General features: G+C 40.8%; 1 protein-coding gene across 13 annotated transcripts in view; it reads right to left on the reverse strand.

Annotated features, from left to right (window-relative positions):
• CELF2 (CUGBP Elav-like family member 2) overlaps window positions 1–26,433 on the reverse strand; it is a 550,308-nt gene that overhangs the window by 51,656 nt on the left and 472,219 nt on the right. For all 13 annotated transcript variants that reach the window (XM_064703051.1, XM_064703049.1, XM_064703046.1 and 10 more), the window contains 4 exons: window positions 18,231–18,365; window positions 7,736–7,815; window positions 2,710–2,868; window positions 505–568 (listed from right to left, as the gene is read on the reverse strand). In XM_064703051.1, the coding sequence (XP_064559121.1) occupies window positions 505–568; window positions 2,710–2,868; window positions 7,736–7,815; window positions 18,231–18,365 (438 nt within the window). The remainder of the gene's footprint in view (window positions 1–504; window positions 569–2,709; window positions 2,869–7,735; window positions 7,816–18,230; window positions 18,366–26,433) is intronic.

The raw sequence follows: 26,433 nt of genomic DNA on the forward strand, positions 1-26,433 counted from the left end.
GGAGCCTGAAAATTCATACTGAAGGTAGGCCTGTAATCTTGGGTTTCATTAAAAAGGTCAGAACATTTTTCCTCACCACATATTATTAAAATGTTTGAGGGCTGCCATTAATTTGATTTTTCAGGACACAGAAATCTCACTGGAAATTAGAATGTAATCCTGCTGTTGCTTTCCTGACACTTTTCATAGGGCAGGATACGGCTGCAGGGACTAAGAGCTCTCCTGCAATTTACAATTGGCTACTTTGGCCAAATGGCAGGTGACTAATGCAAGACAAACTGTTTGCACAACCTGGGAGCACCGGGTTTAATTTCAGTTCTGAAAGAGGGGTGAAAGTGTTTCTATTGACGCTGAACCGTGAGCTGTCCCCTGCCAATACATCTGCCACATTTAATACACAACACGCCCCCCACCCCCTGACAATGTGATTATTAGAGGTACAGAATTCAATAGCTTAAGAACACAAAACATAGCAGGAGCAAAATGAAAGGGTTTTTAACTCACCGGCCATTTGCTGAATGCCGCTGAAGGCACCCAAGTTACTGGAGGAAGTTGCTTGCTGCAGGAGCTGCAAATGAACAACACAACACAGCAATCTATCTGACAGTAATGTAACAAATGAAGATAAAACTAAAACGAGCTATAATTTCGCATTTGGAATATTTTTGCTTTCCTTTACATTTATACAGTCTCTTGCTTCTGTCTGCTGTTGGAATGAACATCCCTAGAGTCAATGCTGTAAATCCATATTAATGTCTAATCTCTATTAAGAAACACAGAGACACAAGGGAAACTCAATAACATGGCTGCTTTAAAACAATTAATCAATTTATTCTTTTTAACAACCAGGTGTTAAATCTATTTAAACCAACATAGTGTGACTAATTACAGCCCTCTGTAGTCTAGTAGTTACCATAACTCATCTCTGTCAATCATGGTCCATTCTCTCCCACCCATGTGAATTCAGTTTTTTCTTTATTATCTTTATGAATCAAGCACACAGATATTCATTAGACTGGGATTTGTATATATAGCAATTTAGCCTATCTCAGCATTAATTAGCCAACCTCAGTACTAATATATATTTTTAATTGCCGGGTAAATTGCTGTTTATATCACTGTATCAAAACATTGTATGCACAAAAATGATGTATTTATATATACACAATACATATATACGGGCACATCAATTTCATAGAATCATAGAATGGTTTGGTTTGGAAGCCACCTCAAAGTTCCTCCACTTCCAACTGCCCTGTCACAGGCAGGGACACCTTCCATTAGGTTAGGTCACTCAGAGCCCCATCCAGCTTGGCCTTGAACACTTCCAGGGTTGGGGCAGCCTCAGTTTCTCAGGATAACCTGTGCCACTCTCTCACCACCCTCACAGGCAAGAATTTCTTCTGAATATCTTATCTAAACCTGCCCTCTCTCAGTTTAAAATCATTACCCCTTGTCCCATCACTAAATTCTCCTGTGAAAAGGCCCTCTCTAGCGTTGTTGGAGGCCCCCTTCAGGCATGGAACACTCAAAGATCCCAGAGGCTTCTCTTCTCCAGGCTGAACAGCCCTGATTCTTCCAGCCCTCTCTCCACAGCAGAAGTGCTTCAACCCTCTGACCACCTTTGTGGCCTCCTCTGGATGTGCTCCAGCAGGCCTGTGTCTTTCCTGTATGGGGGCTCCAGAGCTGGGTGCAGCACTGCAGGTGGGGCCCACCACAGCAGAGCAGAGGGACAGAACCCCCTTCCCTGACCTGCTGCCCACAGTGCTGGGGATGCAGCCCAGGACATGTCTGGCTTTCTGGGCTGGAAATGCACATTGACAAGTTGTGTTAAGCTTCTCATCCACCAACACTTCCAAGTTCTCCTCAGGGCTGCTCATGATCCATGCTTTTGTGCTTGGGATTGCCCTGATCCAGGGACCTTGTACTCGGCCTTGTACTTGGTGAGGTTATGTTTATCTTACTTGGAACCATGAGGAACCCCCAAGTTATCCAAAAGCTCCTCAATCAGACCTCCCAACTCCAAAGCCACAAAAGACAGAGGCTCCCCCTCAGCTGTGATGAAGGGGAGCCTCTCTTGGCCATCCAGCACCAAAGATACATGGCTGTGGATTTCAGATTTTCCAGCAGGGATAGCAGCTACCACCTGTTTCTCATCTTACAAATGGACTAAGGAAAAGGCCATTTTAAATTTATGGCTTTTCCTGGCCACATTCACTTTGTGTATAAGGGGATATGAACCATGCATCTTTAGCATTGGCAGGACCGTGCACTATAGCAAAAGCCATTTCCAAATGAAAATATGGAAATTTAATGATTGAACCACAACATTTTAGTTTAGAGGCTGTACCATATGGATATGGCCTTTACAGTGTCCAGCTGCCTATCTGTCCTCCCCTAAGGAAGAACTTTAATTTTATTCCAGCTACAAAAACCAGACTCTAACATTCAAAACCACCAATAAAACTAATGGAATAAAATTTTATTTACAATGGAGGGGTTAGAACTAGGTGATCTTTAAGGTCCTTTCCAACTCAAACCTTTCTATGAATCTGTGAATTGTTTTGCAGATAAACACTCCCAGAAGAAAACTCACTGTGTATCCTGGACAATTTAGCAATTTACTGCAGGGAGTTTAATAGAACTGATTTACCATGGTCCTAAAATAAATAGAGCATATTACAGCCACCACTTCTGAAGTGAACTTACAGCTAGATATTGTGGTGTGAGTCCTCCAAGACCTGTGAGGTTTCCCCAAGTGGCAGTATTGAGCTGTTGCATCTGCTGAGCCAACTGCTGCTGCAAACGCCGCTGCTCCTTGTCCTTTTGGGTGTCAGCAAACTTCACCACGATTGGCGAAGAGCAGCCCTGTGGTTGGACAGATTGGGAAAGACAGAAGGGTTAAATCACACCAGGCCACCCTCACCTCGTGAGCTCAGCCATGTCCTGTAGGGCCTCTGGCACTGGCACAGCCAGATTGTTCACCCTCTCTTTGTGACTGGCAAGCACTAAGATTTTTCAGGTTCTTATGAAAAGAGGCTATGGAGAAATTACTGATTCCCCAGCTCTTTTTATAAAGCACCTTTCCTCAGGCTCTCTTTTCCTTCCAGCTATCAAAATTGCTGCCAGAGACAGCAAAGTGTACCAGTCCTCTTTAATTAAGCTTCACAGCTGATGAGATGGACGCGATGCTTTGTCTGCAGTCTGTTTCCGAGGCAGCGCCAAAGGGAGAGGTGTCCAACCTCCGTGCTGCCAGGGCCCACACAGCCAACCATGGTCTGGCTGTGCCATCAGGCTCAGTGCAGCTGGTGTGTGCACCCTAAAGAGACTGGGAGCAGCAGATTTACCTCAGCACCCATTTACATCAGCGAGGCACTGGCCTGTTCACAGCAAGGAGCCCTGGTCAATTCACCCACCTGCGATCCGCGCCCGGGCATGTTTTGTACCAAGCACCCTTGAGATGGGAACAAAGGGCAGGATGCAGACCAAAAGGGACTAGTTCTGGTGATAGCAGCCCATTCCTGATTGACACCACTTCTTCTATTGCTTCTATCAGCCTCTTGTTACATGGAATGGCAAGGCTGTAAGATGCCTTAGGAAATAGGGAAGCTGTAAGAAAGAGCTAGAGGTCTGGTCTGCAGCCTATTCCTCACCCATGGCTGAGGAACCCTTGGGAAGAAGTTGGAGGTCACAGACCAAATGGACTTTTGAGGTAAACTGGAATTTCCCTTGGACTTCAAATTGGGCATTCCTGGGCAAAGACACTGAGACAATGAGACGTGATTCTGAAAGATGTCTCTGTTGATGTCTCTCTGGTTTTTTCCCTGCTAAGAAACGTTTCATATTTTAACCTTTCAAGTCTTAATTTTTCTCAGATCAAGAAAGCAAGCTATATACTGCAATGATTCAGTTCTTCAAATTAATTCAAGCATTTTATGAGTCATCTGAACTGTCAATCCATTTCATACTGCTTTTCAACTTCACAGCATCCATGAATAACTTCCTTTGCCTTGCTTTGTTATACTAATTTCTTGTCTAACTTCAATGCGAACACAATGGCAGGAGTGATAAGTGACTCAAGTCCAAGAAACACTGCAGTGCTTGAGCCAAAGTGTATAGTGAGGGATGCAGAGCAGGGTTCTACTTCACCTACTCTTCCCATGGCTGCTCTCACAACACTGTGAACATCCTCAGAAAAGTTCCTGTGCTCAATTAATTACAAAAAGCAGCCATGTACCTTTTCTCTGAAAAACCTCACACCAGAACAAGTGATAAAAATATTCCCAATCATCAGATAAAATAATGAAATAAACTGCAATAATAATAATAATAATAATAATAATAATAATAATAATAATAATAATCTTCTATCAACACTGTTCCTTTAGAATTATCTTAGAAAATCATTGCTTGTGGTTTATTATTCCACCTCCAATTCTTTTCCTGTGTGTTTCATTGTAAAAATGTCTTTTAGTGTTTCAGTGAGGACGAAAGGAGATCCATAACACTCCAGCAATCAAATAAAGATTATGAAGGAGTCGGCTTGTTACACAATTACCTCTCTCTAGTGATTTTTATACTAATATTAAAAATAAGATCATTTAGGAAAAGAGAAGAAAGAAAAAGGAGCCAGGGGGTAGAGGATGTGAGAGAGATTTTTCTGGTTTTTCTAATAAAAAAAAAAGCAAGCTGTTTCTATCTTATACGAGCTACAAATAACATTATTGGTAACACTGGGCTAAGAACAACTGGAATGTACTGCCTTCTGCCTGGATGTACAGGAGAATCAAGTATATTTCCACAGAAATAGAAATGAGTATCAAAGGAAGAAATATTATATGGTTATTTCAGTTTTCTGTTTGGTAGTTCAGCATTCAATACTACAGCTGACATATTTATGAATGCTTAAATGTCAGTAAATTGTATAAAAACAATATCTCTGCAATTTATGAATCTATAATTCATTTTTTCACTGTCTGCTCTATATTTCATCACTTCATCATTTTCAAGAAAGCAAACGTTCTGAAGATTGAGATTATATCTAGCAAGTGGCTCTATATGAGAAAAGGATTGTTATTGTTGTATCAAATTTACTCCATGATAACAAATTAGTGTCTTCTACTGGTGCTGCATTTGAATGACTTAAACAAACAAACAAACAAAAAAATTCCACAGAAAAGAAATAGAAGAGCACTTTAAAGCAGCAATTATATTTAAAAAATCAGTTGATTTAACCAGGTCAGTAAGTCAGGTGGAAAGAGCAGTAAGAGAATGCATTATTCTATGAGACGTGTTTATCTGGACTTAACAACCCCATTGTTCTTTCTTAGCCCTCTTTGAAAATTCATTTTGGTCAATGATGCATGCTAAAGAACTGAAAATAATAAAAAAAGGGGAAAAATCTGTAGTAATTGGGTTGAAATGCAATTGTGTACTACATATCTTCCCCTAAGCTCACTTTTATTTGCAAAATAACATGAAACCAAAGTGTCCAAGATGACTGTTTCAGGCTGAGGTTTGACATGTAACACTAGTCAACCCAATTTAACTTTGCACTAGAAGAGTGTTGGCAAAAGTGAGAATTTTTCTTTTTTCTTGCCTACAGGGTGATTCTTGTTTTATGCACTTCTATTTCCTAGCTTGAGGGGAAGCTTCCAGCACAAACACAAGGTGCATCTCCCTTCCTCATTCAATGGCTTCACATTTCCATGCCATTCATGCCATTTTCTTCCCAACAGCTGGCGCTGCCTTCACATTTTTCTGTTGTCAGGTTGAGTCCCTCCTCCATGGAGAGGGAGGAAGCACAGCTTCTTTCCAAGAAGGGACTCAGCCTAAGCTCAACTGATGCAAAGACCCAGATGTTCAAAGGGCAAACTATCTGCAATTGCCTCGCCAATTTGGGGATCTCATTGATGATGTCTCTGAAGGTGTTGAGAGGGATTTTGATCCAATAGTAACTATTCTACAGAACTAATCTCATTAAGAGCATCCTGCCAAAATGCAGCCTCTTTTGGAGTGCTGCATACAATAGAGGAGTGGGAGAATTTGTCTGGGAGGTGTTATGTCTTTATTTTATCATCTTCAAAAGTAGAGCTGTGTAAAATTAATTTTGCTAGATGGAAAAATGCATTAAAACACATGGAAAATATAGGTAAAACACAATATCACCAATAAACATTTCCTTTTTACTTGGAATCAAACCCAGCAAACATATAGATCTGAATTAATGGAGCAGTGCACGGCAGACAAATTACTACAGGTATTATTGCAGAGACTCAAAGTGGCAGTTTTTTCACAATATACTATCAGACTGCATAGACTGTGTAACAGCAGCTTTCTAGTAAAGATAATTTCATTTGTTCTCATCTCATTGGCAGATTCTCAACTAAAACTGTATACCCAGGGTCTAAAAATGCATTGCACTGAAAAGAAAACACATTGATTATAAAAGAAGCTCAACCAAATTCAAACGTGATGTTTGGAAAGACAACAGCTTTGCAATGCTGATATCATTACTTGTACTATACAGGAAACAGTTAGTGACATTTTCATGCACTGGCTTGGGTTTTATCTTCTCCTCCTCCTTGTCCTCTGTCCACCCTCCCACCCCTGGTGTCCCCCCTTGGCTCGTTACACAAAGCAGCTCAACGACATGACGCAATAATGATTGTTTAGCACCCAGCATGCTTTGGGAGACTAGAGCATTGCAAAGGAAAATCACTGAGAGAAAAAAAAAATAAATAAAAAAATTGAAAGGTCCTGGTGGAAAAAGAAATAAAATAAAAAAAAAAGAAACAAGTGCACATAACATCAATGCCACCTCTGAGAAAAATCATCACTACACGAAGATACAGTATACATAATACAGTATAACATGCACTCTCCAATGATAAGCTAGAAGATCCAGAGTAAGTAAAGATTTCATACTTGTGCGGTTTTTTGTGCAAAATTCTGAAAGACCATGACAAAAATCACAGACTGAAAAAAGTTTTGAGATTGCCAGACAAGCTGTGGCATTCAATAACCACTCCAGTGACCAGATCGTTAGCCAGCAGCTGAAGTCACATTGAGTGAACTGGTTTAAAGTTTTGAGCTGCTCATCATGATAAAATACGAGGCCATAGAGGCAGTTTGGAGGGAATGAAGAGTGTTGCTTGTGAGGGCCCAGCCACGATGGTGCTCTGCAGGAAGTGCCACACTCCGATATGCTCTGTCATCATTAGCATTTTTATTGGCTACATGAAGGAGGCGAAATAATATTAACTTAAAAAGAGATTCTATTTGCAGAAAAACACATGCACTAGTAACTCAGTGTGGCCATGTTAAATCTCTTGAGCTTTTTCTCAGAGCAGTGCAAACCACAACACTTAGAAATCTATTTAAAAGAAGCTAAGATTTTTCTTGGGGGGAACGTGTGTTAAAAATAGAGGTAATTTACTCATCAGAGATACTGTGAGTATAACTGAGGAGTGGTATTCACAGCTTTTTTATTTTCTGCTGAATGCCACTGAAAATAGGATTGAGAGCCGTGTTTGGATACCACACAGCAGCCTTATTGTGCTCTTTTACGTGACTGAGAAAAATAAAGCTTCACAAAGACAGGTAGAGTGAGCTGGTAAAAAATTTAAATCTGTGATTGTCATGTGTCTGATCTGATCCAGGAGAGCATGGCTTTACCATTCGCAATCATTTGCACAAAGAAAACAAAGAAAGGGCAAATGATACAGTACTGTACCTCCATGGTCTGAGACTGGTGCATGGCTTTGATTGCATTCTGTGCCATTGCCCTTGTAGAAAATGTGACAAACGCACAGCCTGTGGGAACAAGGGGACAGGGAGCAGGAAAGACAAAAAACAACAAGACAAAAGGGTTGGACGCTTGTTAAACCAACACAGTCTACGAGAACGGCCACAAGACGACACTGTTCTCAGTAGTACATAAAAATAAACAACTTCTCTAGTTTATTTATTGACAGTGCTGACTTGCTAATCTGACCATAGATGAAAGAAAAAAAATTAGGTGGAGATGGGTGACAAGAAGGGTTTTTATTTAATTTTTTGTTTGCTTTGTTTTGTCTTTTTTTTTTTAATTTGTTTGTTTGTTCTGTTTTGTTACTGTTTTTGTTCTTTAGCCACAGGGTTTGAAATAAATAAGGCTTTTATGTAGCCTTTGGATTGCATAGTTAAATCTATTCAGACCATGCATTAACAATTGCTTGCTCTGGCTTTTGTGTAGGTAAACTGTGGATAGTGAATAAATGTCGGCATCACTGACAGCTGAACTGAGAATTTAATAAAGGGGTCTATAACATCACAAATTACTGTGATGCACCCAGAAGTATCATACAAATAAGAATGAGAAAAACACCACTGTGTATCCTGTGACTATTTGTGCAAACACTCAGACAAAATTCAGTAATGTAGGTGGAATCTCAACATTTAAGAAAATAACATTTTAAAAATAAAAATCCTTGTGGTATTTGTTTCTCTGAGTTCTAGGTACAAGTATAATTCTTTGATCCATGAAAGCTACTGCCAGCTTGAACAATTCTGAAGCTATGTGCATGAATAACTGAAAAAATCACTTTTTTTTTCCGTCTTCAGCCTTTAAAATCATAATGAAAAGCCAGTAGGCTAATGCCTGGGCTATTTTTCCACCCTTTTACTATTGTCAGCCATACCTACACTGGGCATAGTGCAGGTCAACGTTTTCAGTGCATGACTCACTGCCCTTTTGGCTAATAAAAACATTGCCTCCTGAGATTTACATTTTATTCTTCATGCACCCTTGGGCATCTTAAAGAAAAAGACTGTGAAATTAATGCAGATTCAGGCTGATTTTGTAATAATACCATGGCACACTAAAAGCTTAGCTAAAGCAACACAGACTTATTTCACTTGTGATCTCTAATGACTTTAAAAGTGCATTGATTTTCAGCTCCCTTAGCCTTGCACAGTTTGAACTTAGGTTTCAGAGAATAATTTAGTGTTCCACTCAATTTCCTCAAAACATTATTATTATTACTACTTAAAAGATTTCCAAATGAAGCAGATCTAAGCACTGAGAGGCTAAAGCATATTGTCATTTTAGAGCTAATGCATGAAAACTACATTCTGGCATCAAAAATACAATATTGTTGCCCCTGTGGCCAATGGGCAAAATAAACCATTTTGCAATCCAGCAAGCAACAGATTGTTTAGGTTATGCAAATCAATTTGAGGCATAGAATACCTTTTCTTTTTAGCTCTGTGTGTACCTGGTAAGATTATCAAGTCAAGACTGTATTCACATTTTAATCAAACAACAGTAAGAGAAAGCAATGCCTGATCATTACCCAAAAGCACTACATCTAGTCATGAAAATAAAGTCAATGCATTTTTGCATCATGCGGTATTTGTTTTCTCTTTAATGTAAAGGCCCTTGATTCAAAAGAACCTAAACTGGCTTATGTTGCTCTGACTATGAGCACCATAAAATCAGAAATCAAAATTCTTTTATCCAAACTTCACCACAGCATTGTGACCTTCTGTATTTCTTAGGTAACAAAACAGCTGATGATGTCTCACCACTCTTTAGCCACACTATATAATTCTATACTAGTCTTGTTCAGTAACATATTTCTGTCAAAGAATATGATGTAACAAACCAGCTTTCTCTAAGTAATCTAGACAAAATGTGCAGCAGAAGGGTAAATAATATACAGTACTTCTCCTAGATTCCATATTGCTGCTGTGCACTAAAATTAAAGAGGCCCAAATTTACCATCAGTCTCAAAGTAATCTCTCTTAATACCATTTCTGTTATTACCATTATTCATTTCTTGTCTTGCAAATTCGGTGGGGGATGAGCACAAATAGAGATATACTGGAGGGCAGGCAAGGAACCCCATGCAGAGCCTTGAATAATATTGTTGATAATGGTCAAGAAACTGCTTCAGTCACTTTGGTTCTCGCTATCCAGGAGTATGTACTATAGTGACAATTACTGAATGGAGGTTTCAAATGCATGAGAAGCATATAAAATGTCAACAAAAATCAGTAAGACACAGTTTATGCATTTATCACAATTTCTCCCCAGCAGTTCTGCTGTAAGTAACTTACTGAGAGATGTTGCAATTAGCAGGTCTCAAAAGAAATGTGAATCAGCAGAGAAATAAAGCTGCATTCCTCTCAAGATAAAGCAGACTGCCCCTTCCCTCCCCTGAGCTTTCTCTCTCTTTAACCACAGGGCTCAGCTGTTGGGTACTTTCAGTGCCCAACACCACTGCAAAGCCTTCCTCCTCACTCCTCAGCCCAAAACCATTTGCATGGGTCTCGTTGCCTTTGTCACAGAGCAAAAAGACCTTTGTAGCAGATCTCTGTACCAATTTGAAAGAAACTTGTTCTTTGGGCAAGGGGAATGCCTGATGAATGAGGTTATGCAGCTTGAATATGAGCATTTGGAAGCAGCATTCCACAGAGAGGATGGAGCAGCATTTTAATTAGGGTTTGCCAGCCAGAGGCTACAAGGTTAAGTCCCCTTGTTATCTCCATTCAGCAGGCCATTTCCCACCAATAGACAGTGGTCATTTCCACACTAAATTTCCAATTTACCTCAATAACATGGCAAAAATTCAGTACACAATGTTATTTCTGAATTATTTGAAAACTCGAACTTTAAGAGGTTGCCATCAAGTGCCCCAGTTAAACATTTGTTAATTTAACCATCCAGACATTGCTACATGTATTCACATTCAAGGGTTATTTTTCAGCTACCAAGCCTGGACACTCATCCACACAACATTTGTATATTTATTGTGTGTGCATATATATTTTATTGTGCGTGGAATATGAAATCATATCTATTTTATTATGTGTGAACTATGGACTCCTTTCCTTCATGACCAGACTGCCACACTGGATGGGAGCTTAGCCTATGTCATAGGATTTGGTCTATTTAACTCAATCACTTTGCATTTATATTTTAGGTGTTCAGAAAAAGCTGTTCTGAAATGCTTGTCTTTGCTGCCATGGTCAATGGCAGGACCTTGATTATCCTCTGTGGGGCACATATGCACTGGAGGAAGATGGTTTAGTTGGGCACCTAGAATTTAATCAGAAGTAATTCAAGGACACTGGATTTCATTTCTTTATGTTTCTGAAGGGTTGGGAAAAGCCTTTCCAGCACTCTCTCACTCACTGTGTCACACGGGTGCAGGTGGTCTTTTGGGAACACACTGCCAGCTTCAGGACCGTAAATCACAATTAGAAGAGGACAGGACTAATCAGATTTCATGCCTTGTGGTGCAAGGAAACAAGAAAGATTTCCATGGCCTCTTACCTCACCCTATGAAACATGGCATTGATTGGCATGCCATGGAGCGAGGTCTTCCCAACCCACAGCTACGAGCAAACTATTTCTGTTCTACCCCACCGAGTCCTGATATTCAATCATTCCCTTCTTACTGGAGCTGTGGAATCTCTGGGAGGGAAAATATGGAGAGGGGGATGTTTCTATAGCTAATGGCTTGAAATAACTTCAGTTTGTACAGCCAGCTACCTAGCTACACCAAAAAATAGATAGTTTTGTAAAAACAGCCAGCCTACAAGACACCTCACACTTATTTATCAGCTCTGGTTTCAAAATGTCAGGAATCACTGACAGAAGGAAAAGGGGAGGGAGAGAGAAGATCTAAGAATTTTAGCTGCTTCTTCAAGGCTGCCTTCTCACCCCCTAGAGCAGATAAATGAGTGACTGGGGAAAGGTTGCTGGAAGTAATTTCCTTCTGCAGGCAGAATTGGAGTAAGGCACCCAGCCCTGGCATGGGAGAAATTTTATCACATCTGTCATGTTGGCTGAGAGAACATCTAAACTCACAGGGAGAACATCTAAACTTACTCCTTACCCCTCTCCCACCACAAACTGAATGAGAATTCTGAAAAAGCAGTCAAATGTGATAGGCCTCCTCCTTGATCCTGGTCATCCCAAACCTAGGGCTTGCTGCTGGAGTGACTGAATATTTGAAATATTTAAAAAAGCTCAGCTCTGCCCCATTTCAGCTCCTGCTTCATGTGATTCTTCTCCTCCCAGGTTTTTCTATAAGTGTTGAGAAACATTCAGTCAGGAGTTTTTCCACAGCCTAACACAACATCAACTCCTGACTGAGAAGTGAAGGAGAACATTTTTATCTATGGAAGCTTCAGGTAAGGTTCACACCTACACAAGAAACCTCCCTTGTGAAACCACCATGGTCTACAAGAGGTTTTAAAGTGAAGCCAAAGGGAGATGCAAAATGCAGAGACATTGTTTGGAAGTCTAAAACCAGGGTTTTGACACAGAAGGAGACCCAAGAGATTTCCAAAGCCACCCAAGGAAGTGCAGTGTTGCGAGTGCTGGCTGTGCAGCTGGTGCTGTAATGGTTGCACCACAGCTTTCCAGTACACTGTAAACAAGTTTTTCTTCAATTTCTGTAAAGAAACAAAAGTGAAAAGCTGCCAAATACTCCTGCAAGGAGTAGTTGGGATCCTCTGAGATGAAAGCTTCTATTTAAAGAAAAGATAAGGCTTGAATAAAAAGCTATGGAAATTGAAGTGTGATAAAAATAAGATCTAGTTGGGTTAAAATGTTTCTAGCTGAGATTGCAAAGTAGACTTTTCCTTTTCCTTTCCTGTGCTAATACAGCCCAATCTGAAGGAAAGAGCATCCTGGAAAACAGCCTTCTAATGAAGACATCACACAAAAATCTGTCTTGGTGGCTAAAAAACATTTAATCTACAAACTAAATTGTACATCAAATTGTTTACTGTAGTGATATCTGGTGGTTAAGTACTACCTAAGACACACAATGACAGGTCTGAGACCAAGTGCAACAATTCAGTCTAAAGAAAATAACTTGAAAAAGCCACAGTGAAGCTCTTCAGTTTATGCATATCAGGCACATAAAGGTAACAAGAGGCACATCCTGTAACTGTGTCTCAGCTCTTCAGCTCTACTGATTTGATTATTGACTGGATGACAGGTTGTAGATTTTAAATTTCCTGAAGTTCATGGTTCCCTCAAAGCATTTCTAGTTGGACATTCAATTACCGACCCTGCAAAGCACAGACTTCAGTAAGTGGAATTTACACAAAGCCAGAATTAAATGGGTACCAAAGACCATGTTCTCTAACTCTGCCTCGATGATCTTCTTGTTGGAATAAAGCCTCTTGCAAATTATTTCATTTCAGGATTGCCTCTTGGGAGGGATTGCTGCAAAACTGCAGTAATGGAAATCTGAGATGTAGCCACTGGCCAAAGGCCAGCAGAGACATTGGTCACTTGGATGTGTTGCTTCCCTCCCAGCTGCAAAAGAGTTTCAGCAAGGGAAAACAAAATTAAATGTGCCATATGATTGGAAAAAATGAAAATGTTACCACATTGCAGCAAAAGGCATAAGGCACAGAGGTGCTTCTGAAGAGCTATTGAAAACACACCACTTCCATGTCCTTGCTTCCCATCACTTACTGATACACAATTCAGAAAGTAACCCTTAATCTAGGGTGTTCCCACAGCTGGCATTTCATGTTACTTCAGCTCAGAAAGGAGCAGTAAATATCCAGAGGAAAGAAAACCCCAGCATAAAAGTCCCTCACCTATCCCTCCCTGCAATTAATTGTGATGCAAATACTAATTTTCTTTTACTAATTCATCCAGAAAACCCTTGAATCTGAAAGTTCTGAATGGATTTTCAAGAAATTAAATTGCCTCACCATGGTGTATCTTGCTATTCAATTTCTAACCTGCTCCTAAAGCAAAGAAAGAATGAAAAAAACAATCCTTGTAATCAATGTCTGCAGAAATGTTTGCTTGTCCCATGTGCCTGGCGATGTTTTGTTAAAAAATCATACAATTAGGAGCCTAGAAGATGTAGAAAAATGCATTTTGAGCTTTCTCACAATTTTCATGGTATATCCAACTCTCTCTACATGTTATTAGCAGGTTTTTTCAGCGCATGCTATTAACCCAGTTGACTTCTTTCTGGTATCTGATATATAAATCTGCACTTAGCAATACAGCAGAATAATTTGCTATGTGGTGCTCCTGTGATAAGGATAAGAGGATTTTTTTTATCATCATTACAGATGGTAATAATTCTGAGAGTGATACAGAGATATTGATCCACTGATCTAAAAAAAGCATTTTACAAAGGCAGAGGAGCATCACTACCCTTATTTTAAATAACAGGATAACAGAGATGATGAGTGACCAACTCACCTATGGTCAATACAGCACATCAGTGGCACAGCTACACAGCTACAAATCAAACTTGGGGATTTCTGGCTATTTTTGCACACTCCAGCTCTCATTGTCTGGCTGTCTGTGCTGGCATCCGTGGTCATGTAGACATTACACAGTGCTGGGAGTCAGTAGGTCTGAAAGTTTCCTTAAGCCGTTTACAATGAGTGATTTAAAATCTTAATCATCTGAGGCAGTTCACTTCTACTTTTTCATGATAATGAAGCTTAGCACATGATATCACAATCATGAATTTTTGTGAAGCATATTTAGCTCTTCAGAAAAAGTGCTGGATTAAACAACCCTGCAGGCTGAATCCTTCTCTCTGAATAATGAATATTGTACAGGAAGTGGCAAGCTTCTTTAGATAGTCCCATGAACCCTGCTCAAGAGGCAGCCAGCCTCCGTGGCTGTTGGGTCCCTGGGTTCTTTATCTCTACAGCCAACAGGGTATTTTTATTTTTTAATACCTTTCACAGCTAGGAATTACTCGCTGCCAGCCAGCTAATTTCACAGGGACTATCCCAGAGCCTTTGAAAGGCAATGCCTTATGGTTGCTGACTATTCTTGTAGCTGATTGAAATAATAGCAAGTTACAGATATAAACAATGGTTATTTATTTCTTAGATGCAGGAGTGAGTAACAGTGGGGGAAAACATGACTCAGCCAAAAAGAAAACCTCAGTTTCTTTAAAATACACTGCTGCTCCACTGGAGCTCTGTGTCATTACTTTAGTCTCATTTTAGAGCTGAGTTTCAAAGAGCTGACAACAGGAATTTGGAGTGGTAAAAGTGACAGTCCATTATGAGTAGTGACAGCAATGGGTGCGACTTTAATATTAAAGTTCTGTCAACTCTTGGTTAGGAACTACAATAGAAACAATGAGCTCCATCTCTCTCCCCTTCTCCCTTTATCTCAGCACTTATATCACACTCATCACAAAGTGTTACATTTTCCCTTGATGCCACAGGATGGGATTTCTCCTTGCTACTGGAGCCCATGTGGTACAATGCAACCCCAAATCCTGCCTGTGAGTGAAAAGCAGACTGTTACCCTCCCAGTGGTAAAGTTGCTGATGTAGTGTAGATGGGCTAAAATAAAAGTCAACCAAAATCTTTTTAGTCTTTACTAAGGAAAAAAACCCCAAACCCAGTCCAAACCAAGACTGTTTTACTGAGTCATGTAACCTGGAGCTATTTCTTGCAACTATCTGCTGGTAATGCAGATTATTTGCCTGAACCCTTTAAGAAAGCTTGAAAACTGGCATAAATACCAAGGAAGATACTGTTCAAGCTTTTTTCATCTGAGATACCATGAGATGTACCTGCCAGGCAATTAAAAAGAGATACCAAACAGAGTTTACTGGACCATATTTCCATCTCGCTGCTGTGAGCACTGAACTGAGCTCCTGAAGGCTCTGGCATGGCAGGTCAGGGTTTTCCTCAGACAGTGACTATTTTTCATTCACCCCTCTGTGTCTAGGAGGGGAGCACATCTGGATGGGTGATGAGTAAATAAATAATGTTTGTGGAAAAGGGAATTAACATCTTGGAAATGGTAACATGCATTAAAACTCATTAATGATTGGAGATCTTTACAAAGATTCAACAGTGAAAATTCTCCCTCCTGAAGCAGTTTTTCACCTTGTGCTTTTTCAGTCAAGCTCCCTCCTCTGCAGATGTCCCTCAGCACTTTTCATTTCAACTGCAATACCAACTATTTTCACAACACTTTGCCTTCTCTCATGGAGTGGTGGTTTGTGAAGCTGATAAAAATCTGCCTGAAAAACCTGGTTGGTGCAGCTGAACCCATTTTGAAGTGTGAACATGGGTGTGTAGAAAGCAATTGGAGTTTAACAAGGCATGAGGCATGAGGGCATGATAGAATATCAGTCGTGATTGTGACCGAAATGAACCCGAGCGGCGCAGAGGATGCAGCTCTGCTGTGCTCGCTGGCGTGTGACCTACCTGGACTGAGATCTTCAGCCTCCAGCAGGAGAGAACAGCACTTTAACTGTACAGCTGTGCTGGCCAGCACACAGCACTGCCCTGCCTGATACATTGGAGACGTGGCTTAGGAATTTCAGCTCCTGATTGTTGTGAGATTGCTGTTCACAGCAGAACAAAACCACCCCACCAACCTCACTTACTCTGCTGGATTTCATAATTAGCTTTTCTATGCTCCTACTATACTGAGTCTGTTGAATTAAAGCAAGTATGCAGTGGGATTTTTATGGATCCCAGGAAAGATCCATTTCTTTGTTGGGTGATGCTGACAAGTCAATTAAATCTTTTTTTGGGGCTCAAAACATCTGATGCACAGATCCTGTTATTTCAGCAGTTAATTAGCTCCTTTCCCACTTGTGTCTTCCATCATCCCTTCCTTGTGCTGCTCACACAATGAAATCAGTGAAAATCAGAAATACTTATTTTGCCTCAGTGTTGGGTCTAGGAAGATAATGGCAACACTCTATTCCATCAGTAAACATTCCTTATTGAGCTATTGATTTAACCAATTTTAGACCTGTGCCCTAATCTTCCCCAAGGCAAAACCCATGATTGTGAGGCTCTACTTGCCTGAAGGGACTGCTGTATCCCAGCCCCAAAAATTTGGGGACCACAAAGTATAAATGTAAGTGCATAATTTTCTTGGGGCTCCCTATTTATTGTAAGAGTGGTTTTTCAACAAGTTCAGAAGTAGTACAGTACTTGCTTCCAAGCAATGCCATGATACATAGGAATACCTGCACATCCTTTCCTGAAACTTATAGGAGTTTTATAGAAACTGGAAACCCCCATGCATAAATTGTTGCACAAAATTGTGTTGATTCTATTGCCTACTAAAAACAAGTAGATCCAAAAGTAAAAAAAAAAAATCTAAATCTATACTCATATCTATATGCAAAGTGGTAATAGATATGCGTATCAATTACCTTTTTCTGTGCCTTTTGAAAATGTAATTAAATGCATAAACTGTGTACTTTCTATGGATTTGTTTTCCCTATAGATGTGATGTTTTTCCCAGCTTCACAATTAGAATTACTTTACTCCCTGTGCCATTAAACAGCTGTGGCAAGTTACAACAGCATAGTCCTGCACTGAGGGATGGGACTATCCTTATTTCCTGTTGTACTCAGCAACCCCTGGCACTGATGTTCTGAGAAGGTTCATGCTCTGAGAATAAATTCAAGTCCACATACCATGGAGTTAAGATGCAGTCTGTATCATCAATATACATTTATCTTTCTTTTCAATAGGTTTTCAGAAGGCCTTTCCCTAAAAGGTACTTTTGCACTCAAAAGGGATCACTGGTTATTGAAATCTGTGCAGCATTTCATTTCCAAGTTCAGGTTGGCCACTTGACCACTCTTGATGGTGATGCTTAACACCTCTGCCCTGGTTTTTGGGTTGTGGTAGAGGCGCAAGATTTAAAAACTCTCTTTACAAACTTTTGTCCAGGCAAAGCTCTCAGGTCCAGGGTAAGCTCTTTGTTTCTCACTTACAGCAGACCTATGTTTTGCATAGAGTTACAGAAAACACAGGAATGGAGGAGAGAGTGCTACAATGAGGGCCAGTTCCCATCACCCTTCATGCCCTCAAGCAGTCATTTACAGTCCTGTCCTTTTAGGTGTTTTTTTTTGGCCTTGTGCTACAAAGCAGAAATGGGGTCAGGGGAGCAACTTTGATTTTGTGAGAGCAGAAAACTGAGGGTGTTTTCTCAGGGTGCAAAGGAACCTTTCCAGCTGACAAACAGGGTGATAACACAAGTTAATATGTTGGCACCGAGACCTTTCTGACACTGGAAATAAAAGGTGATAATTTCAGTCACTGTGAAAAGTTCATGTGGATACCTTCATCACGTGGGACGTATTACAGAGTAACCTCTCGCTGCAGACAGCAGCTCTGCCTACCTTGGCTGTGACATAAAGCTCCCAATTAGCACTTAAGGAAAGAGACTTTACAGGCTGCACACTCACCTCGGCTCAGCCCATCTGGTCCCCGAAGGATTCGGCATTCTTCTATCTGGCCGAACGGAGAAAACATCACCCTGATATCATTCTCATTACACTTCTTCGAAACCATTCCTATGAACAATTTTCTGTCTTCCACAGCTAGAAGATAAAAATAATGAATGAGCAAAGGCCATTTCATCTTTTTGCTGTGATCAATGCTTCATTACCACATCAAACCAAGCTTCAGTCATGTGAGTCTGGCTCTGTAACTGAAGACAAGTCCTAAGGCAAACACTTTATACTTACAACCTCCCTTCCCCCTTCCTTCCCCACCCCAAATATCTCATTTTTCTCTCTCTCTCTCCTTCTTTTTAGTGGTGCCTACTGTTTATATAACATATTAATTGGCTGTCTTAGTCACTCTGCATACACCTCCCCTTCACGGCTTCTAAAAGGAAAGTATCCTCTGTTAGAGACACTTTTAAAGATACCCTTGCATAGATTCTAATTCAGATAAATTCCCTCATCCCCCTCATGTGTGAAAGAAATCATGATGGGGTGAGGGTGAAGAAGGGATTGTGCATGTAATGATACAAGCTAACGAACAATATTCCTGAGAAATGTTTTGAGAGCAGCTCCTATCTGAGCTTTCAATTTCAGCCAACTTAATGCACGGCACTGGAAAGGCAGATGTGCAATGACTGCTCTGGAAAAAGAATGCATTAAATTTTTCTGCATTTTTTTCTTTTTCAGTGCCACAGCCCTCTGCCCTTCAGGAGGACACAAGACATAATTCAGGACATCACCTGAACACCCTCTGATGCGTAATGATGCTGAGTTTGCAAAAAACCACCATGAAAAACGTGCTTTACCTGAATTATTGGTAGAATATTTTCTGCTTGCACTGTCACCAGCACCAGCACAAGCTGGACTGCTGCAGCAGGATGCACACAGCCCTATTAATCAAACCCAAATGTACAGGTCTAAAGCTGGGGACTCTTGTCAAAAATGAAAGAGGTCATCAAAACTTAATTCACTCTGGAAAAATTTAAAAATGTTAAGGCATCCACTCATCTATATTAAACCAAAAATCTAAGTGCTTATTATACAGTACATACACCAGTGCTTTCTTCTTCTCTGGAAATGGCATGTAAATCCAATTCCCTGTTAATGAGCAGACTGTCAGGGTTTGTGGGGAAGCAAAGAGGGAAGGAAAGCTTTACTCCAGAGAGTCTGCAGTGCACTTACTTATTTCTATTATTGTGTAAATTATTTTTGTAATGAAGTATTTTCATTTCTGGGCTTACAATAAAAAAAAAAAAAAAAGAATCCTCCCTTGCTCTCTAACTCTGTCTCCTGTATTAGTATGAGTTTGTCATATGGAAAAAATTGCAGCTGAGGAAGAAGGAACTGCGTCCATTTTTTCTAGGATTTTATTTCTGTTATACTTCAACATTTTCAGTGCATTTAATAATTTCAGGAATAACAGGAAGAGGTTCATGTTTATTGATCACGAGAAGTGTTTGAAGTAATTTTCTCCTTAAATCGCTGACTTTAAAAAGTATTTGTAGCTTTTATATAAGCAAGCACCAAACCCATGCATTTTTCAGAGCCCAAAACAGAGACCAGCCCCTGCAATCCTAGCTTCTCACTCCACAAGCTTGCAAGAAAATTGGTGTGAATTTAACACCCAGGGGAAGATGTTTTCTTCAGGAGAGATTCCTCAAGACTGAACATTTTCATTCACACTTTATATTGAGGTTCCACACTCAGGTGAACCCTCCAGAAAGGGTTAAGAAATGATGAATGCATGGCATGAGCCAGTTATATACAGATCAGGAGCTGAATATGCGTGATTGCAAATAAGACCTGCAAGTTGGAATATTTATACACACACACACACAGACACATATATATATGTCTATGTCTTATTATGAAGCTTTACATCTGATTCATAATATATAGCTGACCTTGATGCTGCTAAATATTATTTTAAGGGTGGGAAAGCTGAATTGCCTTGCTCACAGCTACAAGAGGAGTGCGGGCAGACACTTCTGCTGGTGGAAAGATGCCTATAACCTGGCTGCAGACAATTCCTATATTGCCCTGAGCAATTTCTTTGAGGAAGTTCCCTGGCAGCCTGTCCCCTCAACAACAGCCACAGATTATGGCCATAGTGCAGGAAAGATTTTGAGACAAGGGGCCCAGCTGGGCTGCCAGGCCTGGATTCTCCACACCACAGACTGAGGTCAGGCTGGGTGAAGACTTGGTGCCAAACACATTTCCAAGCATTCCCTTCTGCCCAGTGTTATGAACCTCTTATTTTGTGTCTCTGTGTCAGCTAGTAGCAACCAGTTTAAATTTGATCTTGGGCTTGAAATAGTGTGCAGGTCTACCTTAAGGGCGACTAGGCTCCAACTCTCTTTTAAAAATAGCTGCTGGCAAAGTTGGACAAATGCCTGCCACAGCATCCCAAAGGAGTTCCCTTGGGTCCTGCTTTGGTGCCAGGACAAAGCCTCAAACCAAAGAGATTCATGTGGAGACTGCAAAGAAATGAGTTGTGAACAGAAGGCTTTGTTTTAATTTTCCAAAGAGTAGCAGGCGACAACTCCCCATCGGCCTCCTTCGGTTTTGGTAGTAAACCTATAAATATGCCATTTAACTAACATGATTTGCAGGTTTGCAGCTTGAGGGTGATTTTATAGTAAATTAAACATCCAGCTCCTGTGTACTGTACATCTTAAAAATGCAGATTTCATGAAGAATGCTCAGAGTACAGAAAACATATTGATATGATGACGTGCTCTGCATTCAGTGCCATTAGTCAGTGCTGATCAGTGTTGAAGCTTAAGAAAATTGCTATTCTTTTTCTGGCTAGAGGCCCAGCATAAAAAACATTTAAAGTGACAATTGTCAAGATCAAAATGACATGTTTTCACTCCATCTGATAGAACATCTGATATTATTAGGCTGAAAGAGTTTTTCCTACACAGAGAAAAGAATACTTTTCCACCTCAATAAGACTGATTTTCAGGAGTTATTTCTGCATTTTTGGTCAGCCACTTCTTTCTTTCTAAAATGAATTCTTACCAGCCACACAGGCAAGGTGTGAGAATCAGACAACAGAGTGCAAGCAGTGTGGGTCAAATGCTTTTAGAGGTGAGGAAACTTCCCTCTGAATCTGCCCAGCCTGCGGATTTTCCTGTGTGTTTTGGATTTCTCCCACAGACTGTAAAATGAGCATTAAACACCTCACCCAGCAGAGCACTGAGGCTGGGACAGGTGCTCCTGCTTAGGGAAAGGATGGCAGCCTAAACCCACCTAGCCTAACTTCAGTGACCTACAGGTTTGGTCTCAGCTCAACTGGTTGTTGGCAATGCCAAGAGATCAGCTCCTTCAAAGAGTGACAGGTCTCACCTCTCCCAGCAAGGTGGCAAGGTGCATGACAAGGTGTTTCTCCCTTTGTCATGGGAGTCTCTCCCCTGCTACTGAGAGTAGATTACAGATTGTTTTTCCACACTGACAGTAGACTGACAGATGCTGTTACCTTCCAGCCAACTCCCAGATCTTGGGCATCATGACAACATGTAGATGTCCTGAGCTCCAGCTGCAGGGACATCAGGAATGAATGAGCTCTGAGGGGCTGGACAAAGCTTGGGAGCTGCCAGTGCTTTGGGCAATGAGAGCAGGCAAAGCAAAAGGCTGGGGAAGGATAACAGTGTGCAAGGGCCAGCACATGTACACATATCTCAAAAGCATTTCACTGCTGCTTGATAACTCTCTCTCCCACCCCTGGGGTAGGTTTCAACAATTCAAAATCCAGAACAATCAAAACTTTTTTAGCCTACGTTTGACATCATTATTTCTGAACCTTGCTTATGGGCCTAGTTGAACTTTCTGACTATTTTACACCACTCTGGGAGAATGAAGGAGATGCAACTGTTTGGAAGCAGCAAATAGGATGGGGTGGCTGAATGCCTCTCCTTGATGGACAGAAGCAGCCAGAAGGTCACTGTAAACAAGGCCTGAAGTTCTATTTATAGGAAGAAACGTGTGAAACCACACAGTTTCTTGATTAACACATTATGGGGCTCACCTTTAATCCATCCCAACACATTACAAATGCAGGCTGGCTGTGCTGCCAGGGCAGTTCAAGTGACACATCCAGTGCTAAGCCTGCTGGATTTGGGCTGGGGTTTGCCAGAATGCAGGAGCACTGCATGAAGAGGAACAGACACCTGTTTTCAAATGAGCAGAGTTGCTCTTTTAACCCCATCAAGGCTAGCACTGCCATCACTAGCACACGTGTCTGGGCATTGTGTTTGAACCCACAACTCTGCCTTAGCCATCAAAGGTTATCTGAGATGAAATCTGTCTCTGCTGGGAGGGGATCTTTTCAAACTGAGCCTCCTGTCTTCTGACAGCACTACATCCAGCTTGCAGAATAACATCCTGAAGGGCCTCATTTTTTAGCTTTACTCAATTTGCTTCAGTAATGAGCATTTCTTGCAGGCTGTATTAGATTGCTTGTGCTAACCCAGGAGGATAAAGGAGTAGAGATTATTTTCTGAATGCTACAAAAGAATTAAACCCTGTAATAATTGTGGGAAATCTCCCTGAAGATTCAACACAACTTTTATTTTCACTCCTCTAAACCCCCAAAATTCTGACAGATCAAAATGATAACCCTTTATTGTACATTTCTGTGGAGTCCAGTCAGATAAAGAGTGAATTTTCTCCCCAGAAGATGCCTTCTCTTTTGAGCAACTAGATAAATAGCTAATTATGTATACATGGTGTGGAGGTTTTGGGGTTTTTGTGGTTTGGTTTTGGTTTTTTACTCCCATATAGAAGGGAAAAGGTGAAATTAGACATTTTATCCCTAGCTGTAAGCCTGTGAAAACCCCTTGCATACAATCTGTCAAAGTCACACCTGAATCCGGAGCTGCCTGCATTAATTATCAACTTTTCTATGTGTTAGTGCTAACATATGGCATCTAATTACTACCTCCAATTCGGCAAAGTTGTGCCACTTAGAATTTCAAAATTATTTTTTATATTTTCCACTAATGAAATCAATAAAAATAAATTTTAAGATTACTCAGCTACCCTCCTCCCTACTTTATTTTTTTAAATGGAGAATTTTGTCATTTTCCCTGAAGCAGTGATGCTTTGATCCATTTAAGAGCACACTGTCTGTGGGATATGTGCCTGAAAGTATTGACTGTGCTCAAATCCAGATCCAAGACATTTAGGCATTTGCAAATTGTAGGATGTTAATGGCCACAGACAACTTAGAGTCAAGCAGGTGTTTGTAAATTTTTCAGCATTAGACTGGAGGAACCCCCTTTGTTTGAAAAAGGGAAAATGTCCTTAAAAGGATAAATACTGTGAGTGATGAATCTAGTAATGGTGGAGCCTTCAAAGTTGAAAAGATGCTTCTTTGGCAGAAAATCCTTAACCAAAATTTTCTAGACAGATTAAAACAACCTGCACAAAGGTGATCCGACCAGGACACACTACAAGCTTCATCATCTGCAAATCTTCAAGAGATGTTATGTTTTCCAACAGTAAGAAGCTTTTCAGAATCCCTCTGGGTACACAAATTAATTAAATCTGAGGGCAAGTCTTGCCCCATCAACTCTAGGTACTAAAAGCTTGGTGGAAGAGATCAAGATTTGCTTCATCTGCATGAGCAGAGAAATGACTAAGACACATTGTAGGCAGGGAATGAGCCACTGGAATGGGTTGCTCAGAGGAGCTGTGGATGCCCCAGCCCTGGAAGTGTTCATGGCCACGTTGGATGGGGCTCTGGACAGCCTGGTCCAGGTGTGCTGGAGGTGTCCCTTCCATACCCATCTCCCAGCTTCCATGAGGTGAGCTTGGCCTCTGGTGTCAAGGGACAGATTCCTCAGTTGACCCAGAAATCTAAGGGCAGGAACAGTGATGGAAAAGGAGGAACATTTCATCCTGGGAGGCTCTGGCTTGGATGCTCATTCAAAGCTTTTATACAAGGGACTCAGTATGGGGAGGGGGCCTTTAATCACACAGCAAATACTGTTCTTTGAAAACCTCTGTAAATTGAATGAGAGGACCTGTCCTTCCTCCCTATGGAACTTGAACAGGTCTATCAATCCTTCACAAACATCTACAAGCTCAGAAGAATTGTAGTGTGTTCAACTTGTCCTACATGTCTTTCCATAAAAAAATTTTGACCAAGAAAATTTCTTAAACCTCTTTGCAAACTGAGAAATACCACTTTACCCATAAAATCCACTTGGATCCTCCCATGACTCAGAAATCAGAGACTTGAGTATTCCTCAAAAGCTCAATCAGCACGGATCATGAAAACCAAGATGCCTTGGCACATCTTTTTTCTTTTCCCCTTTGAACTTACCAATCTGGTTGAAGAAGTACAGTTTACAGTTTGCTGTTGGCATGGATAATATACCTCCTCAGATGGACAGCCTGGAGCATATGGGAAACATGTGCCAAACAAACCTCCACATCCCCCACGTGGTTGTTTTTTCTCTTTCTTGATCTCCAAGCTGCTGGCAAACTGTCACCCACTCATGGACCCCATGCCTACACCCTGCCTTTCTGAGGAGCTGTACCATTATTACCATCATCGTGGTATTAGTTTGACTTCTGTTTCTCCAGGTGATTAAAAAAAAAAAATAGTTCACCACCCCTTGAACATGCCTATCAAAAGTTCCCACACCCTTCAGGAATCTAAATTTAGAAAGGTGTTTAATCTGACAGTTGGAACCCCTGAACTGACAATTTGTTTTTTCCTCAAAAATACAAAGAAAGGCAAGGGAAAAAAAAAGGTGAAAAACCCAATCCCTAGTACTTTTTGTGCTTGGAATAGATGCCAGAAAATAAGAGAGTATTCCCACAGTGCAAACAGGAGTTTCATGCAGATAACCCTAGACTAACAGCAGCAGCCAGGAGCCAACCTACCCTGCTTTCCAAGCAGGCACTACTTGCAGAGAAGGACAGAATTTGCACAATTCCCCACAGTGTTTTTCCAATATGTTCAATCTCCTTTAGAAAGAAACACTTCAGGCAACGAACAAGTAACTCGCTGGGAGTCAATTTTGGCCCATTGCCTCTTATTTTTCTAATTTGCCAAGGAAATTGAGGTGAAATTTGTCTTTGAAAGAAGAACCCATGGAGGCCATACTTAGTTCAGGCCTGCGTTCCTGTGCCTAAGGGATAATTGTGCCCACTGCTAGCAGTAAATACGAGGGACTGGAGTCTGGATTCCAACAGCAACATTCTCCTTGACTACAGTGGGGCCTGAAAACCTCAGTCCTTCTGCCCATCCAGGTGCCTTGGCCTCTATTCTGAGCATTCAAAGACAGCAAGAAATCACTGTTAAAAATCTTTGGGAAATGTTTTTCACCCAGATGGTGGCTGGGCACTGGAACAGGCTCCCCAGAGCAGAGGTCACAGCACCAGACTGACAGAGGTCAAGGAGCATTTTGAGCACATGGTGGGATTTTTGGGATTGTCCTGTGGAGGGCCAGGAATTGGACTTTGACAATCCTCATGGATGGATATGTTTCCTTTCCAACTCAGAATATTCAGTGATTCTATAATTCCAACCTGAGAGAGAGAACACCCCCTCCCATACAAATGGGTGACGGCTCATATTTCCTGTGCTCATGGGCACTTTTGTTTGGAAAGTTGTCATAATGGGAAACCTAGCATAATGTGAAGTTTTAATTTCCTTCCAAACTTCATAATCCTTGGAGAAGCCTGAAAAAGGGATGCACTACAATTAGCAAAAAAAGAAGCCTTAAAAAAGCCTTGCGGAGAGATTTAGAGCCCAATCATAATTTACATTTGCAGGTATGTAGATCTCTAAGTGCACGGCTTCTGCCCTGATTACTAATTAATGAGGTGCAAAGATGCCTGTTGGAGGAACCAGCTCTGATTATGTGGGCCTTAAGGGAAAATGAAGCTCTTGCAATCTAAGAAGGCAGATGATATCTTTAACATATATTTTAGAAAATTACAGGAACAAATCAAGGGGCAAAATATACACGTATATATTTTTAAAGAATCACACGCTGCCAAGTTGCACTACCATTCGATTATCTTATTTCCCTGAATATATAAACCTGGCATGTTTAATAGATTTACCTTGCCATCTATTTTGCATGTCATATACATCCACTTAGGCAGTACCCTAGTATTCCAAATGGATATTACTGTCTTT

Source organism: Zonotrichia leucophrys, chromosome 1A (assembly GCF_028769735.1).
Source record: "Zonotrichia leucophrys gambelii isolate GWCS_2022_RI chromosome 1A, RI_Zleu_2.0, whole genome shotgun sequence".
NCBI lineage: Eukaryota > Metazoa > Chordata > Aves > Passeriformes > Passerellidae > Zonotrichia > Zonotrichia leucophrys.